The sequence below is a fragment of the Ranitomeya imitator genome, chromosome 7 (assembly GCF_032444005.1).
Source record: "Ranitomeya imitator isolate aRanImi1 chromosome 7, aRanImi1.pri, whole genome shotgun sequence".
Taxonomy (NCBI): Eukaryota; Metazoa; Chordata; class Amphibia; order Anura; family Dendrobatidae; genus Ranitomeya; species Ranitomeya imitator.
The window spans coordinates 59,245,272-59,271,162 of record NC_091288.1 but is presented as its reverse complement, the minus strand read 5'-3'; the positions used below and the strand labels follow the sequence as shown (position 1 = coordinate 59,271,162).

The 25,891-nt window shown below is 44.7% G+C and overlaps 1 protein-coding gene across 5 annotated transcripts in view; it reads right to left on the bottom strand.

Moving 5' to 3' along the window:
- Positions 1–1,178: 1,178 nt before the first annotated feature.
- Positions 1,179–25,891, bottom strand: part of LOC138644679 (UDP-glucuronosyltransferase 1A1-like) — a 111,889-nt gene continuing 87,176 nt past the window's right edge. For 3 of the 5 annotated variants that reach the window (XM_069733307.1, XM_069733303.1, XM_069733305.1), the window contains exons 2-5: positions 7,790–7,921; positions 5,537–5,624; positions 3,681–3,900; positions 1,179–1,676 (exon numbers count right to left, since the gene is read on the bottom strand). In XM_069733307.1, the coding sequence (XP_069589408.1) occupies positions 1,385–1,676; positions 3,681–3,900; positions 5,537–5,624; positions 7,790–7,921 (732 nt within the window). In that variant the 3' untranslated portion in view covers positions 1,179–1,384. Of the gene's footprint in view, positions 1,677–3,680; positions 3,901–5,536; positions 5,625–7,789; positions 7,922–9,314; positions 10,241–13,129; positions 14,057–25,891 lie in introns of those variants that run through there. The other 2 variants (XM_069733308.1, XM_069733304.1) reach the window with 2 other exon arrangements.

Here is a 25,891-nt window from a genome sequence, read left to right as displayed (position 1 = left end):
GCGTTAGGCGCAATCCACGGCTGCCTCTAGTGTGGTTGGATAGGATTAGGGATTGCGGTCAGCAGAGTTCCCACGTCTCAGAGCTCGTCCTATGTCTTTTGGTTATTGTCAGGTCACTTTGTGTGCTCTGAACTTCAAGGTCCATTGTGGTTCTGAATTACCTAATCATAACAGTACCCTACGTCATTTTTTTTAGGGTCCCCATTTTAATAGCCAGTAAAAGCTAAGTATACAGTTGTGAGCTGATATTAATAGCCTGGGAAGCTCCATGAGTGTTACCCCCTTCCCAGGTCCCCCCAACCGTCTGCTTTCCTGCTGGTTAAGAAAATTACGCGGGAGCTCACACCATTTTTTTCAGAAAAATAATCTTTTATTGAATACATGTACATGGCTGCTGAATTGCTGGCTTTTCTTCTATCTATCTATCTATCTATCTATCTATCTATCTATCTATCTATCTATCTAATATATATATACATATATGTGTGTCACTGCCATCTATTTATCTATGCATTCTATGTGTGTATCGTATATCTATTCTATCTATTTTATTCTAACCTGTCACGCTGTATTTTACTATATGCATCAAGATGAATTGCCGACATTTCAAAGGACATCGGTGCGTAAAAATCGGACAGCGCATGGTCCGAGTGCTGTGCGATTTTTTTTTCTCGCACCCATAGGCTTGCATTGGCGAATCTTGGTGACAATCGCAGCATGCAGCAATTTTACATACACGTCGAATACACCTGAAAAAAAACACTGATGTGAGCTGCCCCATAGATTAACACTGGATCGAGTGCTATGTTTTGTGATATGTTTTCTTGCATAGCACTCGGCCGTATTCTACAGTAATGTGACTCCGGCCTTTGAAGGAGATCTTGATGGGATCCAATGCAATCTAGACACTGTCAAATCAAAACGTTGGAAAAAAAACCACTAAAAAAACTCTTCCAAAACTCTTGAAAACAGGTTCAGGAAAAGTTTCTGGTAAAAAAAACTATTTTAAAAAATAAACCAAAAGCACAAGCATTTTAGGTACTTGATATCAGGCTTCTGCACTAGACTACATAGCGGCAAACCTACAAAAAAAGTGTTGTAAATATAAGCATCTTTTAACACAGAAATTTTCTACCAAACCTTCTCAATCAGGAGAAAAAATTTCAAGAGTCAGTATGTTAAGAGGTTTATCTTTAATTAATTTGTTCAGAAAATAATAGGTTGCATGTTTTTTTGCATCAAATTCTCTGTCAAATTTCAAGTACAGGTTTGTTCAATGCCCAAAAAAAAGTTTATTTTCTATAATTCACATTATTGGGTAAAAATATAAGCCCCAACATAGAATAATGCTACAGCAATTCTAGTAATTCTATATATGCATGACCTATTCTTTTTTGGATTTCGACTTCGGTCTAGACTTTGTGCCGCAGCATCGTCTGCAGGTGTAGGCACAGCATTTAAAGCTGATGAAGAGTATGGTGGCCACTACGACAAGGAGGAAGCCAAAGACATCTAGAGAGTGATACTGTATCCAGTTCAGGTCATGAGCAGCTGGTCGCAGGTGAGGTGCACCTTTGTGTCTCATGACAAATTCTACCCAGTAAACTGCAAGGTCCAGGGGATGAATTGGTCTGTCAAGGTGCAGAGTGGACAATCGCTGAATGTTCTCTTTGTAGCTAAGGTTGAAAAAAATGAGAAAAAGATGGAACAGGTTAAAATAGTTTGCAATGTATGAACACACAAGTTTTTTTGAGATGGTCAAAACCAAATTTTTCTAGTAGAAACGTTCTGTAGGGTATGTGGACACAACGTCAGATTCCATCTGAAACCTGGGTGAAAAAGTGCTAAGAAAACGCCAAACAGAATGAACATATGCACAGCAATCTCAAGATGACCTGCTGTGCATATGTTTCATCTTTTGTCACTTCTTTTAACCCTGCTGTTGTCTTTGGTCTGGGGAGACCGATTTTGAACTTTGGTATTTTTTGGGGTGTTCAAGATGCGGTTCTGAAACTCGTGGTTGATTGACTTAAATGAGGATGGGTCGGTCGGCCACAGGTTTCAGAGCCGCATCTTGAATATTTTAAAGAATATTGAAGTTCAAGGTCGGTCGTTTTTGACCGAAGACAACAGCAGGGTTAAAAGCTTCAGGCTTTGAAAGTCGTGAAGTGGCAAAAATAAGTGACCGATTCATTCTTCCACCAGCAGTTTCCAGCAGTGTCTTCAGCAAATATGTCGGCATTTAAAAGCAGTCACGTGCAATTATCCTTCTTTGGCTATGGCACCACTATCAGTATTTGGCCAGCATTATTCCTCATTATTTGTAAGACAAAACCACGTGAGGGATAATTAGACAAAAGATATAACAGAAAAAGAGCGCAAATTCTGCATTTTTGGCCCACAAATACTGAGGAAAAATACTGATAATGTGGCCATAGCCTTTTGGGTATTTGCGCGCCGTTTTTTGGGGGGGAGCTGATCCAATCCAAAAAATCCTCCTCAAAAATGGCTAGAAAACCTCCTGGAAAACTCATCTAATTACCGGTAAATTTCTGTACAAAATCCATTTTGTTGTTCAGATAAAAAAAAATTTAGTTTTTTTTTTTGTTAAAGTGGTTTTCAAAAATATCTGGAAGAAAAAAGGAAGTGCATGTCACAATCCAGGCACTGACCATTCAAAATGCAGCAGGGAACACTTCACAGCTTCAGGAAAAAAAAAACTGTAAAAACTCCGCAAAGGAGGAACATTTCCTAAAGTAGATTCTGCTTAAAAAACTCATGATTTTTGACTGTTTCAAAAAATTCTGTATGCACAGATTCTTTGGAAGTTTTTGGAGGAGAACACTGTTTCCTGAAGATGATTTTATTTTGCCACCTTTTGATTGGACAGTGCCTAGTTTGGAGCAGATTCCATCAGAAGCCTCTGCAAAGTAGTGACGTGCACTTTAATTTTTCCTATCACTGTTTATTTCAAAACTTGAAGTGGAAAACACCTGAATCACTGAACACATGAATAGTAAAGTGGTTTTACATTAGACGTGAATATGAATCTTTCAAGCATATTTTAAGTGATTTTTGTTTTGTAGCAGACCAACTGAAAAAATATTCTGTACGGTATGCACGTACTCCTACACATCTTTCATGATCACTGTTTTTACAAGTCTTCTAGGTCACATTCACTGACAGTTCTTCCCTCTCCTACACTCACAACATGACCAGTGTTGATGTTTCTATGTTCACAAGACTTTATTATTGGACTTCACTCACTAAGCACAGAAAAAGTTTGTGATTCCCTGTGTTAGTACTCTCTATTTGCTCATACAACATACAGCAGCAGGGAGGAAGTAAAGGACTCCAGCAATTGAAATGTAACACTGCCCCAATCCAAGCAGTTGAAGCATGCAGTCTGCAAGGTAAGATGTCAACACTCATTTGTTAGGTTAGGCCAATTTTTCATGTAAAACTAAGAAGGCGCTTTAAGGTGGATGCAACACGAGGGGGAACTTTATGTGGGACAATGATGGGCCCACCTAAGTATTTTTTATGTAGATGTATAAATATAGCAATAAAGGTATTTCTTTTCCAATTGTATTACATATTAACAACTGCCCAAAAAAATTACAAAATACCAAATTTTCTCTAGCAATTCTTGAATATCTTTTGAATTGTAATATGCTTACCTCGGATTATTTATTACAGCGTCAAGAGCATTAAAAAGGTCATCTGGTGTCATGTCCAAGACGTTGAGTGTCACTCCAGCTCCTCGGGACTCAATCCTTTTAGCATTATCCATTTGGTCACCAAAAAGGGGTAACATGACCACCGGGACAGCATTACAGATACTCTCGTAGATTCCATGTGAACCCGCATGAGTAATGAAGGCACGGGCTTTTGGATGTGCTGAGGAAAGATAAACAAATTGTCTGAAATATTCTCAAGTTGAAGGTTTTTCTTAAAGGGGTTTCTGCAGACTAAGGATATAAGTCTCGCTATGTGACTGCAAACTTGTGAATCCTCACAGCGTGCACAGTGTGTGCTATCAGGATTCTCCAGTACCAGCGCTGGGAGAGGCGGTAATGTGACCACAAGTATGCGATTTGCATTCAGGTGCAGACCAGACGTGCATGGACTCGACCAATGCAAGGGATTTGAGCAAGGCCGGACACATCTAGACAGAATGTGGCCGGAAGTTTGCAAATTGCATGCTTACGTTCATGTGACCCCCTGCTCCCAGTACCAGTGAATCCCCAGAGGGCGCTGTGAAGATTCACAAGTCTGAAGTCACAGACTGTGACTGCAGACCTGTACCCCAAGGAAGAACAACACCTTAAATGCTAAAGGGAATCTGTCGCCATGAAAAACAGCCATATCAGCTATCCACACATCAAATAGTTTGAAGTTGTTTTTTTTTACTTTAACAATAACTCTTTAAAGTGTACCTTTAGCCTTGGGTGACTTTTCAGAATAAGCTGTCCTTGAGTATGTTGCTCATCCCTTCTCCTCCCTACCCTATACACACCAATAGGCTGTAATTTGATCAGTTGATAAGTTAGATGGCTGTCTGTATTGTCCCCAGCAAGATAGTTTTAGCCGTGTTTTTGAGTGAATGATCAGCTTAGGAGGAGTCTCTTATAGTTGGTTGCACTATTGATTTATGGAAGGTTTGTTTAAAAGACGGTAGTTATTTAAATAAAAAATAAAAATACTTTTATTATTTGATTTTCTACTCCTTTGGGGAAGAGGGATATAATGACATGTTGCTCAAAGCAGAGTAGACATTAGTATATTACCCAGGGATAAGAAAATAAAGGGATTGCTTCTTTAATTGGAATGCCAGCCCTGTCCATGGAATATGTTTACAAATATCAAAAGACTGACCGGCACCTCCAAACAGAAAACAGGTGTGAACAGGTGCTTACTAAGAGTAGCCATCTCCATGTTTGGTACTACATTTCTTCCCACATCAAGTGAGAATGTTCTGTCTTTATTTTTTAGGTCATTTTTCATTCTTTACAATATTGAAATACGTTAAAACTGTGCTCCAAATCACAATATAAAGAAGTGATTGTTTTAAGCCTATCGTATAAGTAGAATGTAAAAAAGTATGCATGGAAATGCAGGATTCTGCGCAAGTCAAAGGTCCTCAAAAATGGTTTAAGCTTGGGAGCTCTCCAGACAAATGATTGAGGAGGGTGAAGGATGACTTATATAAGCTTGAGAATTTAGACAAGAAGACTAAAACTCTGAACTTTGTAAACTCTTGCAAAGAGAAAAGACAAGAGATAAGGCAAATAATGAGAGATTGACAAAAAGAGTGGGATGTGAGAGCATAAACAAAATTAAAAGGGTGTAGTTAAAGTAGGGAAGGAGGGAGGAGGTAAGCAAAAAAAGGTATGATGCAATAAACCACAGAGGTGGAACAAAAACTTTCCATAAATTTCCTTATGGTTCCTGTTTAGGATTTTATTCAAGTACTGCGTACCTATTTTTCTGCACCCGACTATGTAGGTATCTCACTGGTATTATACACACTTACCGAGCAGGTCATTCTGTGGCAGCCATTTCACCAGGTGGGTGTTATTTGCCAGGTTTGATGGCACTTTTCCTGTGTATCTCCAGATAACCTAGAATTGTAAATGCAATTATTGTAGTTTGCCTTTATATAGACACTGGATTTTATTCACTATTTTCAAAGAGCACTTATCACCTACACTCATGGATAACGCACAGAGTAAAGCCATGCACATGACCTGGACTACATAGGCACTCTGTATGGTGCTGTATGGAGGGACCAAGAGTTACCAAGTTCTCCCCTAGATGAAGTCTCCTGTGATGTCGTGTGCAGTCAACCATGGAACACCATGTTTTCTTCTTTTCCTAAGGTCTGCTATACATATTGGTTAAAGTTTTTTTTCCAAGATTAAAAGTTATCCCCTATTCATTTGGGGATGGACCTCAAGTGATCCCAAGAAAGGGATTCCACATTCATTGTCTATCGATGTACACGGCAGCCCCATAAACAACGGATAGAGTGGTGGTGTGTATGCTACACCTCCGCTCCAATCAGCCCTGAAGAAGCTTCATTCTTGGGATCACTAAAGGTCATAGCTGTCTGATCTCCAGTGATCAGTAATGTGTTATGAACAGGTAATTCAGAACCACAATGGACCTTGAAGTTCAGAGCACACAAGGTGACCTGACATTTACCAAAAACATAGGACAAGCTCTGAGACGTGGAAACTCTGCTGACCGCAATCCCCAATCCTAACACACCACACTAGAGGTAGCCGTGGATTGCGCCTAACGCTCCCTATGCAACTCGGCACAGCCCGAGAAACCAACTAGCCCTGAAGAAAGAAAAACAAGCCCACCCTGCCTCAGAGAAATTCCCCAAAGGAAAAGGCAGCCCCCCACATATAATGACTGTGAGTAAAGATGAAATACAAACACAGAGATGAAATAGATTTAGCAAAGTGAGGCCCGACTTACTGAATAGACCGAGGATAGGAATGATAGCTTTGCGGTCAACACAAAAACCTACAAACAACCACGCAGAGGGGCAAAAAGACCCTCCGCACCGACTAACGGTATGGAGGTGCTCCCTCTGCGTCTCAGAGCTTCCAGCAAGCAAGAAAAAACCAATATAGCAAGCTGGGCAGAAAATATAGCAAACAAAAATAACACAAGCAGAACTTAGCTTATGCAGGATAGAGAGGCCACAAGAACGATCCAGGAGGAAGCAAGACCAATACTAGAACATTGACTGGAGGCCAGGATCAAAGCACCAGGTGGAGTTAAATAGAGCAGCACCTAATGACTTAACCTCATCACCTGAGGAAGGAAACTCAGAAGCCGCAGTACCACTCTCATCCACCAAAGGAAGCTTATAGACAGAACCAGCCGCAGTACCATCACGACCACAGGAGGGAGCTTGGCCACAGAATTCACAACAGTAATGGTGAGTTTATCTCACCTGACCTGCAGCATTAAACAACCATCAATAAGTTATTTGTTTGCTGATCTGAAGCCAATTAATAGCCTGTTTAGATAGGCAGGCTGTATTTCCTATGCCCACAGTATGATCAGTAATAGATCTTTCAGTGCACATAGGCTGCCATTATTCTCGGCGGCACAGGTCCTGTTTACACAGGATGATGTGCTGACAAAATTGATGATTTTTAAGCCTGTTTGGCAGCCTGTTTACACTGCCTGTTTTCCAATAAACAAGTGTTCCTAGGAACCCTCGTTCACAATAATCAGTTAGTTTAGACAGAGCTTAAGTTATTCCCCACTTATGAATAAGGGATACCTTTTCATGCAGGAAAAAAACATTTTAATGGCTGAAGGATAGTGAATCGCCTTGTAACCTATAATTCCAGTCTTGCAGTCGTACGTAATGGTGGTTAAAATCGTTCAACTTGGCCACACATTTTCAATGATGCCTGGCAAACAAGAAAAGCTTTCTAGGAACATTGTTACAAGGAACTAAAAAAATATTTCTTCTGATAGTCTGGACTATTTCTTTCCAGGAGTGTCACTGAAATGATTATTCTTTATGACATGTCACCCAAGAAATGTCCGTTATGATTAAAATTGTCCACTTTAATTATATCTCATTAATATAAGCGATGAAAGAGAAAACTGTAAACATTGTAACATGTCACACAAATGTCACAATAATCGGAACAATACTAAACTAAGAAATTACATTCACAGAAAACAGAACGCCTCTTTTGTTGTTAGCATAAACACTAAAAGAAATTAATATTGCCACAAGCACGTTTCCTACCGTTTGAGGGATGGATCCCAACGCTTCTGCTATATCCATTGCCTTATGCATAGGGATCTCAGACACCATCGATCCGAAGGAGAAAACCACAAAGCCATGTTCACCAGAACTATTCACCAGCGTCTCAAAATCCTGAATAACAGAGAAAAAGCAATGTTTATACAGTATACTCAATGTATAATTGCTGCATGCGATAAATGTTGGCATATTAGCACTAATCAATGTTTAACTTTCTAGAATAATTAAACCTGACTGTTCATGAGTTATTTAGAGAATAGTTGTGGAAATCTTTATTTACAGGGGTTGTTCTTAGGAGCCGTCATTAATATCAAATCGGTGGGGATGCGACACCTGGCACACCCCATCAATCACCTGTTCCCGGTGTTGGTGGCAACCAGATGTGATTGGTTTCAGAGCTGCATAGCACAGCTCCATAAGCTGTATAGTGGCCGTATAGTCTGCCCCAATTGGAATAAATGGCAGAGAATCTGCAATATACCGTTGGCTGTCTATGCTGTTCTGCACAACTGATATTATCAGACTGCTGCTAATCCTAAAAAAATTCTGATTGGTGGGGGCACCGGGGGCGCGAACCCGACCAATCTTGTGCTGATCTGGTATTTCCAGGATAGGTCATCAATATAAAAGTAGTGGACAAATCCCTTAGAAAAAAAATAACTTGCTTTAGCCGGTGCAAGATTTGCAGCCGCATCCAGGTGCTGGAGCCTAGGGAAGCCTAAAAGGTCCCTTTGGCCTATAGCAGAAGACCAATAATAGCCATGTCAATCCCCATGGATGCATGTCCACTAGCCGGGTTCAGTTCTTCTCAGCCCTTATCCACATGCACATCACTTGACAAATGGTAAAGTTTTAAGATTAGAGGTTAGGACCATTTGAAATAGGGTCAACGTGAAGTGGTGGGATGGCTTTTAATTTTTTTTAATCAAAATTATGTTAACTAAGCATCCTATATTTTCATGCACTATTGCTGATTATTTACTGTAGGGTATTTGCTTGTCATGTTTTTCATCTTGGGTTTTGTCAGCAGTAGTAAAGACCTGTGATAGCTGGGGGCCCTGTTTAAAGGTTTTGCATCGTGGCCCAGGAGCTTCAAGTTTCATCACTGATTGTGGGGAAAAAAAGGCTGCAAGCTTGACATACAAAAGCTGGCAAACATTCAAAAAGATATTAGCATTGAATTCCCCTAAGCCCCCTAATTCTCCATCATACAACTTATTGGCACTTAATGTCAAAGAAAGAAATAGGATTCAATATGTTGAAAATACACCAACAAATCATTTTTTTCCTGTAGCACTGAATCGTCTTATGTATCTGTCCGATAAGAACCATACTGGAACAGACTTGTGCACCTCCTAGCATTCCCAAATTCTGTAGCATTTACACTTACTGCTAGTATCACATATAGCTTTCACATATTATGTAGACTAATTTTTATTGAATGGAACAAATGTTGAAAGCACAACAGTATGGCAAGGGAAGACTTCTTATTTCATATTGTACTTACAAGGGTCAGGTTTTTCTTATTGGAACAGTTGATGCCTCCTATAAAGACCATGTTGGGCATTATTGGTCTACTGAACTCAAACACAAAATCATACGTTAGGAGCCATAGAGCTGACTGGCCGTAGAGGTCTACCATAGAAACCTCTTTCTGCAGGAATTCTGAAGCCAAGTCTCCAAAGTCATTATACAGAAACTTACAAAGAAAGCCATCAAATACCCGAAGAAGCACATTTTTTATCCTTTGAAAAAAGATCATGCGATCAGTGTAGATGGTGAAGAATCTGGGCACATAAGAAGCAGGACTTGGGCATTGTGTGGCCTGCTGGTCAATGCCACATGGAAGACTTCTCAGAAAACTCACAGATGGAAGTTTTAGATGTGCAACTATAATATGTCCACAAGGAAAAATGGGAGACAGCAAGGCAGCATCAAACATCTGTCTTCTCAAGTAATCAATAACTTCTTTATTCTGAAGTAGATGCCGGCATGTTGTATGGAGGAGGCTGCTGATATTGGCTATTTTTTTAAAGGTTTTAACTATTCTTTTCACAGTGGGAAGCTCAGCAAAAAAATCATTGGCAGACCTTGCAAAATCGTCCTTAAGTTGTTCTGTTGTATATGGAACTGGGTATGTCTTCAAGATGTACTTGCTTGAAGCTTTCACATGCAGGTTGCTTTCTGGAACCAGCACCACAATTTGATGTCCTTGTTGTCCTAGTTTCTCTACTATTGACACCATACTGATCCAGTGGCTTCCATCCATTGGTATCACCAGTAGGTTTCCAGCATTAGAATAGGGGAGCGATCCAAGACACAAAATAAGAAGCAATAGAGAGAAAGATCCAACCTTCTTTAGCTTCATAATGAAGAAGTCAAAGTCTGATACTTCTGCTGCTGCTAGTGAACATCTATTATTACATTGTGTGTGGTTTGCTAATCTTCAAATCATTGTGAAACCATTTGGCCTTGTTTTTTGTTAGCGGTCTGGGGGGGAAGGTTGTAATTAACTAAGTTTTATGAGTTAATCAATAATGAATTGCTTGAATGCGTCTCCCACATTATTTATTTTACAAAATAAAACCAGAATATTATTTTTTTCTGTTTTTACAGTTTATTATTCTATTCTATTACATGGATTTGTTCATGGAACCAGTGATACGGCCATTTCTCAAAAGTGTCTAGGAGCCATTTTCAACACAACAACGCCAAGCCGTATGTTGCTTGTGCTGCAGTGAACAGCCTGCATGGCCTAAACGTGCTTTAATGGCCTGCGGCGTCTCCGACTTGTCACTCATCGATCACATCTGGGACCTCACTGATTGGTAATTGCAAAGGGAGCTGCAAGCAGTGGATCTTGATGGTATGTAAGTACATGCATTTCTGCACGTGGCTCATATTCATACTTGTGCTGAACAGGACGTCAATCAACTGAACAGATAGCATGATTGAAGTATAGCTGTTACAGCTCAGTGCTGCGCCCCGCACTGATTACTTTAACATAACGAGGGTGGGAGGGCACAGGGGAATCCAGCTTTTCCTGCAAAATTCAGTTTGGTGCCCCCCTATACATAGCTTAAGTGGTTTGAGTAGTTGTCATGTAGCCGCTCATGTCTGATTTACATACTTACTGTCACAAGCCGACTAGCTCCTCTTCCTAAATGTCTCAATCTTTAGTGGAAAAACATAGCCCTTGCTTAGTTGAGTGAAGCAGGAAAATAAGCTAGGTGACACGTGACCATAAGCATGAAAATCACATACTGTATGAGTGGTCATGTGACGACTGCTGGAACCGGCAAGCAGGTATGAATTCTGTAAATGAAACTAATACACACTGTAATAATCTGTCATTCTACAGTGCTTAATTTTATAATTAATGCTCCTAACATAAATGCACATATAGTAATCCTTAACTTGTCAGACAGCGCCATAGTTAATTAAAATGTTATGTATCAAATTATTTGACAAGTTATGGGTTGTTGCATGTGCACATGATCAGACAAAACACAGGAATACATCACTAAAACCATTAACAATATTGAACTACAGCAACACAACCACCATCAGTACAGGAATACATCACCAGAACCACCATCAGTACATGAATACAGCTTCACAACCACCATTAGTATAGAATTACATCACCAGAAGCACCATCATTATAGGAATACATTATTAGAACCACCAACAGAACAGAAATACATTACCAGAAGCACTATTAGTACAGGAATACATCACCAGAAATACCAACAGATCAGAAATACATCACCAGACCCACCATCAGTACATGGATATAGCACTAGAACCACCATTAGTACATGAATACATCACCAAAATCACCATCAGTACATGAATTGTGCCTCCTTCCCTCTATCATTTCCACATGCTGGACACAGTGACTATGCGATAAAGAGCCGAGACAGGTCAAAATGTCCTGGAGCGTGAGATCTAATATGTATGTGGTCCTCCCAAATCTCCCCATAGAGATGATGTCGGGGGAAGGAAAAAAATCAGGATTTTGTATTGAAATGCTTGATTCTTTTGTTCTCTCTGAAGATAACCTACAGCCAGAGGTGTCTGTCTCTGAAGGCCCCTATACACTAACATCGGTGGAACCTGCCAACAATCTATTGTGTGGGGACCTCCCAACTGTCTCCGATTAGATGATGTATGGGAACAGACAGCTTCGGAATGTCCAATTTTGGACTGCCAATCCTTTTGTCCTCTAAGAGATAAATCGCTGCCAGAGATATACCTAGCAGCAGATTTCTCATAGAGAACAAGTTGCTTGTCCAATGATCCTTCCATGTGCACACCCTGGTTTCATTCAGTCTCTACCTTTTCAGTCCTTTCCTCTCTGAACCATTTATCTTTAAGGTCTGTCTCCTGCTGGTGTGCATGCGCTGGTCTCTGTCGAGCTGGTATATTTCCTGCCGCGTCTGTTCTCAGATGTGGTTCAGTTTGCATTTCAGTCCCCCGCTTTTGTCATTGATGGGTCCAGAGTTGCCCTCACATGACACGGCTATCAGTGGTGACGATTGATGACAGGCCATTTTTTACTAGCTATGGGGAGTTTAAATGGCACCCTCCACTGGTCTGATGCCACCCCATGATGAAGGCTCATGCTGAAATGCATGTTGGGGCTGGCGCCATTCTAGCAGGAGGAACACATCTGGAATGATGCCTTTGAGTCTTACTTTTTTATTCATATTGCACATGCGCTTTACATACTGACATCAGTTTTATTTTCTTATTTATTTTGCTGCACGACTGTTTTTTCAGTCCTGATATCAATTAATTAATTTTGCCATATTGGTCAATTGTCATCTTCACCCTTTTTTCATTTATTCATCCATCACTATTCTGAATTGTTTTTTTCATATCCATATTTATTGTATCCAATGTTATTATTTGTCCCCTCCTGCTGAGTTTGAATAGTGTTCCCCCTATTTTAAACATCTGTCTTTTATATTTATTTCAATAAATTTATATTTATACTCCCTTTGGCTGCACACATTTATGTAGGTTCTCAAGAACAATATCAGCCTAGCTTGCTCTGCCTGTATAAGCAAACAAGTCGCTGGTTGGCAGTCATCAAGTGCCGCCAGTAGATAGGTGTAAAAGGAAGCTGAAATGGCAATAAGCCTGGAAGAAATCTGCATATAATTCTACTAAATGTGTCCATTTAACATATTCTCAAAAACAAGAAATAAGAGATAAATCTGCAAAGCAACTGGCTCTAGCAAAGTTATCTATCACACGAATATATATTTATTGTGTGGAAATGTTGGCCACGATTAAACAACTAAGATATTTTACCTGGTTTACCGGTTTCTTGTTGGCACAGTTAATGCCTCCTATAAACACCATATTGGGCATAACAGGCTTGGGAAACTCAAATACAAAATCCTTTTTAAGAAGCCAAACTGAAGCTCTCTTGTAAAGGTCCAAAGCTCCGACATCTCGCTTCAAAAACTCTGTGGCCAGTTCGGCATAAGGAGAGTACAATATATCAAATATTGCACAGTCCAAAAATCTTACAAAAATATTCTGCAGTCTCTGGATGAAGGTCATGTGGTCCGTATAGGTGGTAAATAATTTGGGCACATAGGAAGGTGGGGCAGGAGACTGAGCTGCATTTTCTTCTATCCCAAAAGGAGCGCCATTCATGAAGAACACAGAAGGGATAGAAAGATATTCAGCAATGATCTCACCGCATGGAAACACAGGGTCACTCAGCATGGCATCAAACTTGCCTTTTTCCAAATATTCGATGAGTGTTTTATTCTGAAGAACAGTCTTGCAGGATGTTAGAAGCCGACTTGTTGCATCTGTCAGTATTTTGTAGACTAGCTGTATCTTCTGAGGAATAGTCTTATGTTCAAACACTTCTTGACTCGCTTTTGTAAAAAGTTCTATATTTTCTTTACTGAGAGGCACGTGGTAAGTTTGAGCAGCATAACCCAAGTCTTTATTAATCAGATTAGTTTCTGGAGTGATCACAACAATTTGGTGATCTCTTTTGGATAAGCTGTCTACCAAACCTTGCATGCTGAGCCAGTGGCTTCCTTCTTGAGTCATCACGAGTAGTCTCCCACATTCTGACAAACTGAAAGTAATCAGGAAAAACATAAAAAATGCAGCTAAGGGCTGACAAAACTGGCTACTCATATTTGCAGTCTCTAGCACAAAGCTCTCAGAAATCTCCCAGGTGGACTTGCAGCGGGATGGCTTAACATTTTGTATCACTGTTTGTTTTCAGTGATGACAGATCGGTAAAATGTGAAGGTTGACGCGTTCCTGCTAGGAGGGGAGAATGTTGAAAATTCCAAAGAAAGTGGATTTTGGCAGCGTTACTGCTAAAACATTCCAGAAGTGAAGTAATTCTGTAGCTGCGGGCAATACAGAGAACATGTAACAAAAACTAACTCCACCTAGGATAAGAACTGACTTGAATTATGTCCCTCGTCTTTTTTATATTGCAAACACTTCCTTTTCAGCTAATGCTATAGTAAGACTGTTCTCACCTAACCAATATTAAAAAGAGACTTTCCCCTTTCCGCAAACCCGTTACCCGGCTGCAGTTTGTTAGAAAAACAAATTCCACTTTTACACTACTAAGTGTCCACTGCTGCCTGTTATTGTCTGCAGTGCTGATATCACATCAACAGCACTGCAGCCAATCCGTGAGCCACTGAGGTCAATCATTGGCTGCAGCGCTATCGACACGACAATAGCACTGCAGGCAATAATAGACAACAGAAGCAGGCGAATCAACATCAGACTCGAAAAGGGCGAGTTAAGTGCAGTTTGCTTTTTTCAAACAAACTTTTTTTTGTTTATTTAAAACTAACTGCAGGTTTTCTCCATTACAGGGACCCTACAGATATAGGATTACTCTGCAAGTCAATAGTGTTAGAAAGGTTCTGGCTGCCATATTCATAGTGCAGCACCTGATGAGTGAATTAACTTTATTCCTCCGGGGAGCTGCCTGCTTTCAGTCATAGAGACGCGGTCGGAGCTGAGTATAGCCAATACTAACAGCACTGTGAGCGGCGGCTGTTCACACGACCCAGCACTGACTATGAAGCTCTAGGGCGTGCTTACAGCGATCACTCACACTGCTGTGAGCATTGACTGCAGCCTTGCTGCCCCGCCTCTATGACTGAAAGCCGGCGGCTCCCGGGAGGCATCAAATTAATTGTCTCCCTGGAGCCGGAGTTTCAGTACTTCAGCTGGGCACTTTCCCAACGCAATTGTCCTGCATTTTAACCCAATATATGGAGGTTAATACCATTATCTGACGTGACAGATTCCCTTTATGGCCTACAGAAAACTGTCATCACACAATGTACACAAACCTGCAAACTTTTTATAAGATAAACTCAATAGTAAATCCCAGAAGAGCCTTGTGCAAGTGGCTATATTGTTGCACACAGATTTAGAACACCCCATGTAATACAGTATGCTATTTACCATGCAGCACTTTTGTCTTATTTGTATGAAATCCAACAATAAAATCCCACCCCCTAGGAAGTGCAATGGTAATACATTGCTGATAGAACATGCAACTAAAGGGAAACAGCAGTGCCTGAGGAAATGTGCATGGTGGCAAGTTATAAAGAAGAGGAAAACAAAAAAATAAATGCAATAAGCTGGGCAATGCATTTATAAAGTATCCCATGGCTGGGTGTCCGCAGTTGGGCTCCAGTCCTGCTCTGGCCTTATTCACACTGAGGTCATTTACCGATTTGTGTACACCTTGTTGCGGTGGTATGGCTTTTACACTTTTAAATCAAAATCAGTGTTTATTTACTGAGCAACCTATGTGATTTATATGTACTATTACTTTTTATTTACTTACAGCAGGGTTTTTGCTCATTTTGTTTCTGTTTTAAGTTCTCTGTTCAATGGCCAGTATAAACACAGTCCGATGTTGTATGCATACCAACTTATACTCTGGCCAGGGCTGCCACTAGAAATTTCGGGGCCCCATACTGGCAAAATTATCAGGGCCCCCTTGAGACTCCGCCCAGGCTCCACCCCAGCCCCGCCTCCAGGCTCCACCCCTCGAACTGTCCACAGTCCCACCGCTCTCTCTTGGAAAAACTCCACTTCTCACCAATCACACATTAACAGTTCCCATCACCAGATCACACATATAGCAGGCAGCTTTTGTTTTGGCCAAAAGATTTTTTAAGCCGCCACCATAACACGGTAGACACTTTTGGCCGGGCCCTACTCTGCTGTAACCTATTAAATATTTGTTAAAATATGCAATACAATTTAGGTATATTTTTATTTATTTTTCAATTTTTAAAATGCCCAATAATATCACATAGAAGGAACAAATACCACAACACCATGACCAGATGACATATTACCACCACAGTGATCGAATAATATCACATACAAGGAACAAATACCACAACACCATGACCAGACCACATATTACCACCACAGTGATCGAATAATATCACATACAAGGAACAAATACCACAACACCATGTCCAGACCACATATTACCACCACATAGTGACTGAATACTACAATTCTGATCAGTAATTTTTAAAAAAGCACCATACTATCACCATAAGTGCCATTATACACAGGAGATCTGTACTTAGTATGCAGTGTCTGTGTACAGATAATATAGTGATCACTAGTGAAATTATACACAGGAGCTCTGTATACAGTGTATAGTGTCAGTGTATAGGTAACACACTGACTCACCAGTGACGTCTCTAGGTGAAGTCCTTCATCTTTCATCCAGCACAGACCGCCATCATTTCATCCAGCCAGGACTTCTCTCTGCAGGAAATAACACAGTTATCTCGAGCTCCGCTTGCAGAACACATTACTTAAGTTTTCACAACTTCTACATTACACCACATGAAGAAGGCGACATAGTATCACTCTATACAGTAACAGGACCGCCCCCCATTTAAAACAGTATACTCAAAAAATAAAATAAATACATCACTGCAGTAATAATATCCCTAAATTAGCCCCTATGGTATTAATAATATCACCCAGCCTGGCCCCGTGTGTCTCATTCCTGGCGTCAGCCAGATATTCTCCCATCCTGCCCTCATGAGTATCCATTCTGCCCCATATGATCTCCTTATCCTGCCCCATATGATCGCCCCATGTGATCTCTCCATCCTGCCCCATCTGTCTCCATCATATCCATCCTGCCCCATGATCCTGCACGATCTGTCTCCAATTCTGCCCCCAGTGTCTCCAATCATGCCCCATGTCTCCATTCTGCCCCCTATGTCTCCAACCATGCCCCCATGTCTGCAATCCTGACACTTGTCTCCAATCATGCCCCCTGTGTCTCCATTCTGCCCCATCTGTCTCCAATCCTGCTCCATCTGTCTCCAGTCATGCCCCCATGTCTTTCATCCTGCCCCGTGTCTCCAATCATGCCCCGTATCTCCATTCTGCCCCGTGTCTCGCATTCTGCCCCTGGGTCTCACAGTCTGCCCCTGTGTCCAGCATTCTGCACCTGTCACTGTGTCCAGCATTCTGCCCCTGTCACTGTGTCCAGCATTTCTGCCCCACTGTGTCCAGCATTCTGCCCCAATGTCCAGCATTCTGCCCCTGTCACTGTGTCCAGCATTTCTTCCCCTGTCTCCAGCATTCTGCCCCACTGTGTGTCCAGCATTCTGCCCCACTGTGTGTCCAGCATTCTGCCCCACTGTGTGTCCAGCATTCTGCCCCACTGTGTGTCCAGCATTCTGCCCCACTGTGTGTCCAGCATTCTGCCCCACTGTGTCCAGCATTTCTGCCCGTGTCCAGCATTTCTGCCCCTGTGTCCAGCATTTCTGCCCCTGTGTGTCCAGCATTCTGCCCCACTGTGTCCAGCATTCTGCCCCACTGTGTGTCCAGCATTTCTGCCCCTGTGTGTGTCCACCATTCTGTCCCACTGTGTCCAGCATTTCTGCCCCTGTGTCCAGCATTTCTGCCCCACTGTGTCCAGCATTTCTGCCCCACTGTGTCCAGCATCCTGCCCCCATTGTGTCCAGCATCCTGCCCCACTGTGTCCAGCATTTCTGCCCCACTGTGTCCAGCATTTCTGCCCCACTGTGTCCAGCATTTCTGCCCCACTGTGTCCAGCATTTCTGCCCCACTGTGTCCAGCATTTCTGCCCCACTGTGTCCAGCATTTCTGCCCCTGTGTGTCCACATTTCTGCCCCACTGTGTCCAGCATTCTGCCCCACTGTGTCCACCATTCTGCCCCACTGTGTCCGGCATTTCTGCCCCTGTGTCACTGTGTCCAGCATTCTGCCCCACTGTGTCCACCATTCTGCCCCTGTGTGTCCACCATTCTGTCCCACTGTGTCCAGCATTTCTGCCCCACTGTGTCCAGCATTTCTGCCCCACTGTGTCCAGCATTCTGCCCCACTGTGTCCACCATTCTGCCCCACTGTGTCCGGCATTTCTGCCCCTGTGTGTCCAGCATTTCTGCCCCACTGTGTCCAGCATTTCTGCCCCACTGTGTCCAGCATTCTGCCCCACTGTGTCCACCATTCTGCCCCACTGTGTCCGGCATTTCTGCCCCTGTGTCACTGTGTCCAGCATTCTGCCCCACTGTGTCCACCATTCTGCCCCTGTGTGTCCACCATTCTGTCCCACTGTGTCCAGCATTTCTGCCTCACTGTGTCCAGCATTTCTGTCCCACTGTGTCCAGCATTCTGCCCCACTGTGTCCACCATTCTGCCCCACTGTGTCCGGCATTTCTGCCCCTGTGTGTCCAGCATTCTGCCCCACTGTGTCCACCATTCTGCCCCTGTGTGTCCACCATTCTGCCCCTGTGTGTCCACCATTCTGCCCCACTGTGTCCAGCATTTCTGCCCCACTGTGTCCAGCATTTCTGCCCCACTGTGTCCAGCATTTCTGCCCCACTGTGTCCAGCATTTCTGCCCCACTGTGTCCAGCATTTCTGCCCCTGTGTGTCCACATTTCTGCCCCACTGTGTCCAGCATTCTGCCCCACTGTGTCCACCATTCTGCCCCACTGTGCCCGGCATTTCTGCCCCTGTGTCACTGTGTCCAGCATTCTGCCCCACTGTGTCCACCATTCTGCCCCTGTGTGTCCACCATTCTGTCCCACTGTGTCCAGCATTTCTGCCCCACTGTGTCCAGCATTTCTGCCCCACTGTGTCCAGCATTCTGCCCCACTGTGTCCACCATTCTGCCCCACTGTGTCCGGCATTTCTGCCCCTGTGTGTCCAGCATTTCTGCCCCACTGTGTCCAGCATTTCTGCCCCACTGTGTCCAGCATTCTGCCCCACTGTGTCCGGCATTTCTGCCCCTGTGTGTCCAGCATTCTGCCCCACTGTGTCCACCATTCTGCCCCTGTGTGTCCACCATTCTGCCCCTGTGTGTCCACCATTCTGCCCCACTGTGTCCAGCATTTCTGCCCCACTGTGTCCAGCATTTCTGCCCCACTGTGTCCAGCATTTCTGCCCCACTGTGTCCAGCATTTCTGCCCCACTGTGTCCAGCATTTCTGTCCCACTGTGTCCAGCATTTCTGCCCCACTGTGTCCAGCATTTCTGCCCCTGTGTGTCCACATTTCTGCCCCACTGTGTCCAGCATTCTGCCCCACTGTGTCCACCATTCTGCCCCACTGTGTCCGGCATTTCTGCCCCTGTGTCACTGTGTCCAGCATTCTGCCCCACTGTGTCCACCATTCTGCCCCTGTGTGTCCACCATTCTGTCCCACTGTGTCCAGCATTTCTGCCCCACTGTGTCCAGCATTTCTGCCCCACTGTGTCCAGCATTCTGCCCCACTGTGTCCACCATTCTGCCCCACTGTGTCCGGCATTTCTGCCCCTGTGTGTCCAGCATTTCTGCCCCACTGTGTCCAGCATTTCTGCCCCACTGTGTCCAGCATTCTGCCCCACTGTGTCCACCATTCTGCCCCACTGTGTCCGGCATTTCTGCCCCTGTGTCACTGTGTCCAGCATTCTGCCCCACTGTGTCCACCATTCTGCCCCTGTGTGTCCACCATTCTGTCCCACTGTGTCCAGCATTTCTGCCCCACTGTGTCCAGCATTTCTGTCCCACTGTGTCCAGCATTCTGCCCCACTGTGTCCACCATTCTGCCCCACTGTGTCCGGCATTTCTGCCCCTGTGTGTCCAGCATTCTGCCCCACTGTGTCCACCATTCTGCCCCTGTGTGTCCACCATTCTGCCCCTGTGTGTCCACCATTCTGCCCCACTGTGTCCAGCATTTCTGCCCCACTGTGTCCAGCATTTCTGCCCCTGTGTGTCCAGCATTCTGCCCCACTGTGTCCACCATTCTGCCCCTGTGTGTCCACCATTCTGCCCCTGTGTGTCCACCATTCTGTCCCACTGTGTCCAGCTTTTCTGCCCCTGTGTGTCCACCATTCTGCCCCACTGTGTCCACCATTCTGCCCCACTGTGTCCGGCATTTCTGCCCCTGTGTCACTGTGTCCAGCATTCTGCCCCACTGTGTCCACCATTCTGCCCCTGTGTGTCCACCATTCTGTCCCACTGTGTCCAGCATTTCTGCCCCACTGTGTCCAGCATTTCTGCCCCACTGTGTCCAGTATTCTGCCCCACTGTGTCCACCATTCTGCCCCACTGTGTCCGGCATTTCTGCCCCTGTGTGTCCAGCATTTCTGCCCCACTGTGTCCAGCATTTCTGCCCCACTGTGTCCAGCATTCTGCCCCACTGTGTCCAGCATTTCTGCCCCTGTGTGTCCAGCATTCTGCCCCACTGTGTCCACCATTCTGCCCCTGTGTGTCCACCATTCTGCCCCTGTGTGTCCACCATTCTGCCCCACTGTGTCCAGCATTTCTGCCCCACTGTGTCCAGCATTTCTGCCCCACTGTGTCCAGCATTTCTGCCCCACTGTGTCCAGCATTTCTGCCCCACTGTGTCCAGCATTTCTGTCCCACTGTGTCCAGCATTTCTGCCCCACTGTGTCCAGCATTTCTGCCCCTGTGTGTCCACATTTCTGCCCCACTGTGTCCAGCATTCTGCCCCACTGTGTCCACCATTCTGCCCCACTGTGTCCGGCATTTCTGCCCCTGTGTCACTGTGTCCAGCATTCTGCCCCACTGTGTCCACCATTCTGCCCCTGTGTGTCCACCATTCTGTCCCACTGTGTCCAGCATTTCTGCCCCACTGTGTCCAGCATTTCTGCCCCACTGTGTCCAGCATTCTGCCCCACTGTGTCCACCATTCTGCCCCACTGTGTCCGGCATTTCTGCCCCTGTGTGTCCAGCATTTCTGCCCCACTGTGTCCAGCATTTCTGCCCCACTGTGTCCAGCATTCTGCCCCACTGTGTCCACCATTCTGCCCCACTGTGTCCGGCATTTCTGCCCCTGTGTCACTGTGTCCAGCATTCTGCCCCACTGTGTCCACCATTCTGCCCCTGTGTGTCCACCATTCTGTCCCACTGTGTCCAGCATTTCTGTCCCACTGTGTCCAGCATTCTGCCCCACTGTGTCCACCATTCTGCCCCACTGTGTCCGGCATTTCTGCCCCTGTGTGTCCAGCATTCTGCCCCACTGTGTCCACCATTCTGCCCCTGTGTGTCCACCATTCTGCCCCTGTGTGTCCACCATTCTGCCCCACTGTGTCCAGCATTTCTGCCCCACTGTGTCCAGCATTTCTGCCCCTGTGTGTCCAGCATTCTGCCCCACTGTGTCCAACATTCTGCCCCTGTGTGTCCACCATTCTGCCCCTGTGTGTCCACCATTCTGCCCCACTGTGTCCAGCATTTCTGCCCCTGTGTGTCCACCATTCTGCCCCACTGTGTCCACCATTCTGCCCCACTGTGTCCAGCATTTCTGCCCCTGTGTGTCCACCATTCTGCCCCTGTGTGTCCAGCATTTCTGCCCCTGTGTGTCCACCATTCTGCCCCTGTGTGTCCAGCATTTCTGCCCCTGTGTGTCCATCATCCTGCCCCTGTGTGTCCACCATTCTGCCCCACTGTGTCCACCATTCTGCCCCACTGTGTCCAGCATTTCTGCCCCTGTGTGTCCACCATTCTGCCCCTGTGTGTCCAGCATTTCTGCCCCTGTGTGTCCATCAGCCTGCCCCTGTGTGTCCACCATTCTGCCCCACTGTGTCCACCATTCTGCCCCACTGTGTCCAGCATTCTGCCCCACTGTGTCCACCATTCTGCCCCACTGTGTCCAGCATTTCTGCCCCTGTGTGTCCATCATCCTGCCCCCCGGGCCCCCCTGGATCGCAGCAGCTCTCAAAGAAAAAAAAAAACACAACTTCTTACCTGGCCAAGCTCCAGCGCCGGGTGAAGCTCCCTCTCCAGGCTCCACACAGACGCACTCGCCGCCGGACCCGGCGGCTGACAATGACGTCAGACGCCGGTGGCGGCGAGTGCGCACTTCGGCCCTATTCAGCCGCCAGCCTCAGACTAGCTGGCGGCTGTTAACTATTGACGTGCGGGCGCGGGCCCGCACGTCAATAGTGTGCCGCTGCCGCAGAGCCTGCAGGGGGGGCCCGGTGACCAGATGAGACGGGGCCCGATGCGGGCCCCCTCTGCTCACCGGGCCCCATACGCCAGTCACGGCTGTCATGCCCTGATGGCGGCCCTGACTCTGGCTCATTTTTTGGTTTTGCTTTTGGATCTTGTTCTCAGTGCACACAAGGGCATGGTCTCCCTCTTTTTGAGCTGGGCAATGCATTTATATACTGTAGCTTCCCATTGCTGGGTGTCCTGTTGTGAATTCTGTGGCTGAATTCACTCCTGTGGTCACAAGTGGTACTGCAGCTTCTGAGCTTCCTCTCTCAGGTGTTCTGGTGAGCTCGTTGGCTGCTTTGTTATTTAACTCCACCTGATTCTGTCTTCCTTGCTCCTTGTCAATGTTCCAGTGTTGGATCTGAGCTTCTGGATCTTTCCTGTGGCCTGCTGCTCTGCTTAGATAAGTGCTTTTTGCTTTTGTTGCTACTTTATTTTCCAGCTTGTCATTTCGTTTTGCTGGAAGCTCTGAGACGCAAAGGGTGTACCGCCATGCCGTTAGTTCGGCACGGTGGGTCTTTTTGCCCCCTTTGCGTGGTTTTTTGCTTTAGGGTTTTTTGTAGACTGCAAAGTTCTCTTTGCTATCCTCGCTCTATCTAGAATATCGGGCCTCACTTTGCTGAATCTATTTCATCCCTACGTTTGTCTTTTCATCTTGCTAACAGTCATTAAATGTGGGGGGCTGCCTTTTCCTTTGGGGTATTTCTCTAAGGCAAGTCAGGCTTGTTTTTCTATCTTCAGGCTAGTCAGCTCCTCAGGCTGTGCCGAGTTGCATAGGTAGTGTTAGGCGCAATCCACAGCTGCCTTTAGTTGTGTTTAGGTTAGGTTCAGGTATTGCGGTCTACAGAGATTCCACGTCTCAGAGCTCGTTCTATTGTTTTTGGGTTATTGTCAGATCACTGTATGTGCTCTGATTGCTGGCACACTGTGTCACTGGATTGCCTACATAACAGTACAAGGAGCCAACCTAATGATTCTCAATAGAAGGAAAAAAGAAGTTCTGACATCATTTTTTTTTCTCAGCTCTGTGTTCAGTCTTTTTTTTCCCCTAGACATTTGGGTGTTTCAGGACACAGGTGTGGACATGGATATTCAGGGTCTGTGCTCTTCAATGGATAATCTCGTTACACATGTACAAAGGATTCAAGATACTATTGATCAGAAATCTATGTTAGAACCAAGAATTCCTATTCCTGATTTGTTTTTTGGTGATAGAACTAAGTTTTTTAATTTCAAAAATAATTGTAAGCTATTTCTGGCCTTGAAACCTCATTCTTCTGGTAATCCTATTCAACAGGTTTTGATTATTATTTCTTTTTTGCGCGGCGACCCTCAGGACTGGGCATTTTCTCTTGCGCCAGGAGACCCTGCGTTGAGTAATGTCAATACGTTTTTCCTGGCGCTCGGATTACTTTACGATGAGCCTAATTCAGTGGATCAGGCTGAGAAAAATTTGCTGGCTTTGTGCCAGGGTCAGGATGATATAGAAGTATATTGTCAGAAATTTAGGAAGTGGTCAGTACTCACTCTGTGGAATGAATCTGCGCTGGCAGCTTTGTTCAGAAAGGGTCTCTCTGAGGCTCTTAAGGATGTCATGGTGGGTTTTCCTATGCCTGCTGGTTTGAATGAGTCTATGTCTTTGGCCATTCAGATCGGTCGACGCTTGCGCGAGCGTAAATCTGTGCACCATTTGGCGGTATTGTCTAAGATTAAACCTGAGCCTATGCAGTGCGATAGGACTATGACCAGAGTTGAACGGCAAGAACACAGACGTCTGAATGGTCTGTGTTTCTACTGTGGTGATTCCACTCATGCTATTTCTGATTGTCCTAAGCGCACTAAGCGGTTCGATAGGTCTGCCGTCATTGGTACTGTACAATCCAAATTCCTTCTGTCCATTACCTTGATATGCTCTTTGTCATCGTATTCTGTCATGGCGTTTGTGGATTCAGGCGCTGCCCTGAATCTGATGGATTTGGATTATGCTAAACGTTGTGGGTTTTTCTTGGAGCCTTTGCGGTGTCCTATTCCGTTGAGAGGAATTGATGCTACACCTTTGGCCAAGAATAAACCTCAGTACTGGACCCAGCTGACCATGTGCATGGCTCCTGCACATCAGGAAGTTATTCGCTTTCTGGTGCTACATAATCTGCATGATGTGGTCGTGTTGGGGTTGCCATGGCTGCAAACCCATAATCCAGTATTGGATTGGAACTCTATGTCGGTATCCAGCTGGGGTTGTCAGGGGGTACATGGTGATGTTCCATTTTTGTCTATTTCGTCATCCACTCCTTCTGAGGTCCCAGAGTTCTTGTCTGATTATCAGGATGTATTTGAAGAGCCCAAGTCCGATGCCCTACCTCCGCATAGGGATTGTGATTGTGCTATCAATTTGATTCCTGGTAGTAAATTCCCTAAAGGTCGATTATTTAATTTATCCGTGCCTGAACACGCCGCTATGCGCAGTTATGTGAAGGAATCCCTGGAGAAGGGACATATTCGCCCATCGTCATCACCACTGGGAGCAGGGTTCTTTTTTGTAGCCAAGAAGGATGGTTCACTGAGACCGTGTATTGATTACCGCCTTCTTAATAAGATCACTGTGAAATTTCAGTATCCCTTGCCATTGTTATCTGACTTGTTTGCTCGGATTAAGGGGGCTAGTTGGTTCACTAAGATAGATCTTCGTGGTGCGTATAATCTGGTGAGAATCAGGCAAGGAGATGAATGGAAAACTGCATTTAATACGCCTGAGGGTCATTTTGAGTATCTAGTGATGCCGTTCGGACTTGCCAATGCTCCATCTGTGTTTCAGTCTTTTATGCATGACATCTTCCGTGAGTATCTGAATAAATTCCTGATTGTTTACTTGGATGACATTTTGATCTTCTCAAATGATTGGGACTCTCATGTGAAGCAGGTCAGAATGGTTTTCCAGGTCCTGCGTGCTAATTCTTTGTTTGTGAAGGGATCAAAGTGTCTCTTCGGTGTGCAGAAAGTTTCATTTTTGGGGTTCATCTTTTCCCCTTCTACTATCGAGATGGATCCGGTTAAGGTCCAAGCCATCCAGGATTGGACTCAGCCGACATCTCTGAAAAGTCTGCAAAAATTCCTGGGCTTTGCTAATTTTTATCGTCGCTTCATCTGTAATTTTTCTAGCATTGCCAAACCATTGACCGATTTGACCAAGAAGGGTGCTGATTTGGTTAATTGGTCTTCTGCTGCTGTGGAAGCTTTTCAGGAGTTGAAGCATCGTTTTTGTTCTGCCCCTGTGTTGTGTCAACCAGATGTTTCTCTTCTGTTCCAGGTCGAGGTTGATGCTTCTGAGATTGGAGCAGGGGCTGTTTTGTCACAGAGAGGTTCTGGTTGCTTAGTGCTGAAACCATGTGCTTTCTTTTCCAGGAAGTTTTTGGCTGCTGAGCGTAATTATGATGTGGGCAACCGAGAGTTGCTGGCCATGAAGTGGGCATTCGAGGAATGGCGTCATTGGCTTGAAGGAGCTAAGCATCGCGTGGTGGTATTGACTGATCATAAGAACCTTACTTATCTCGAGTCTG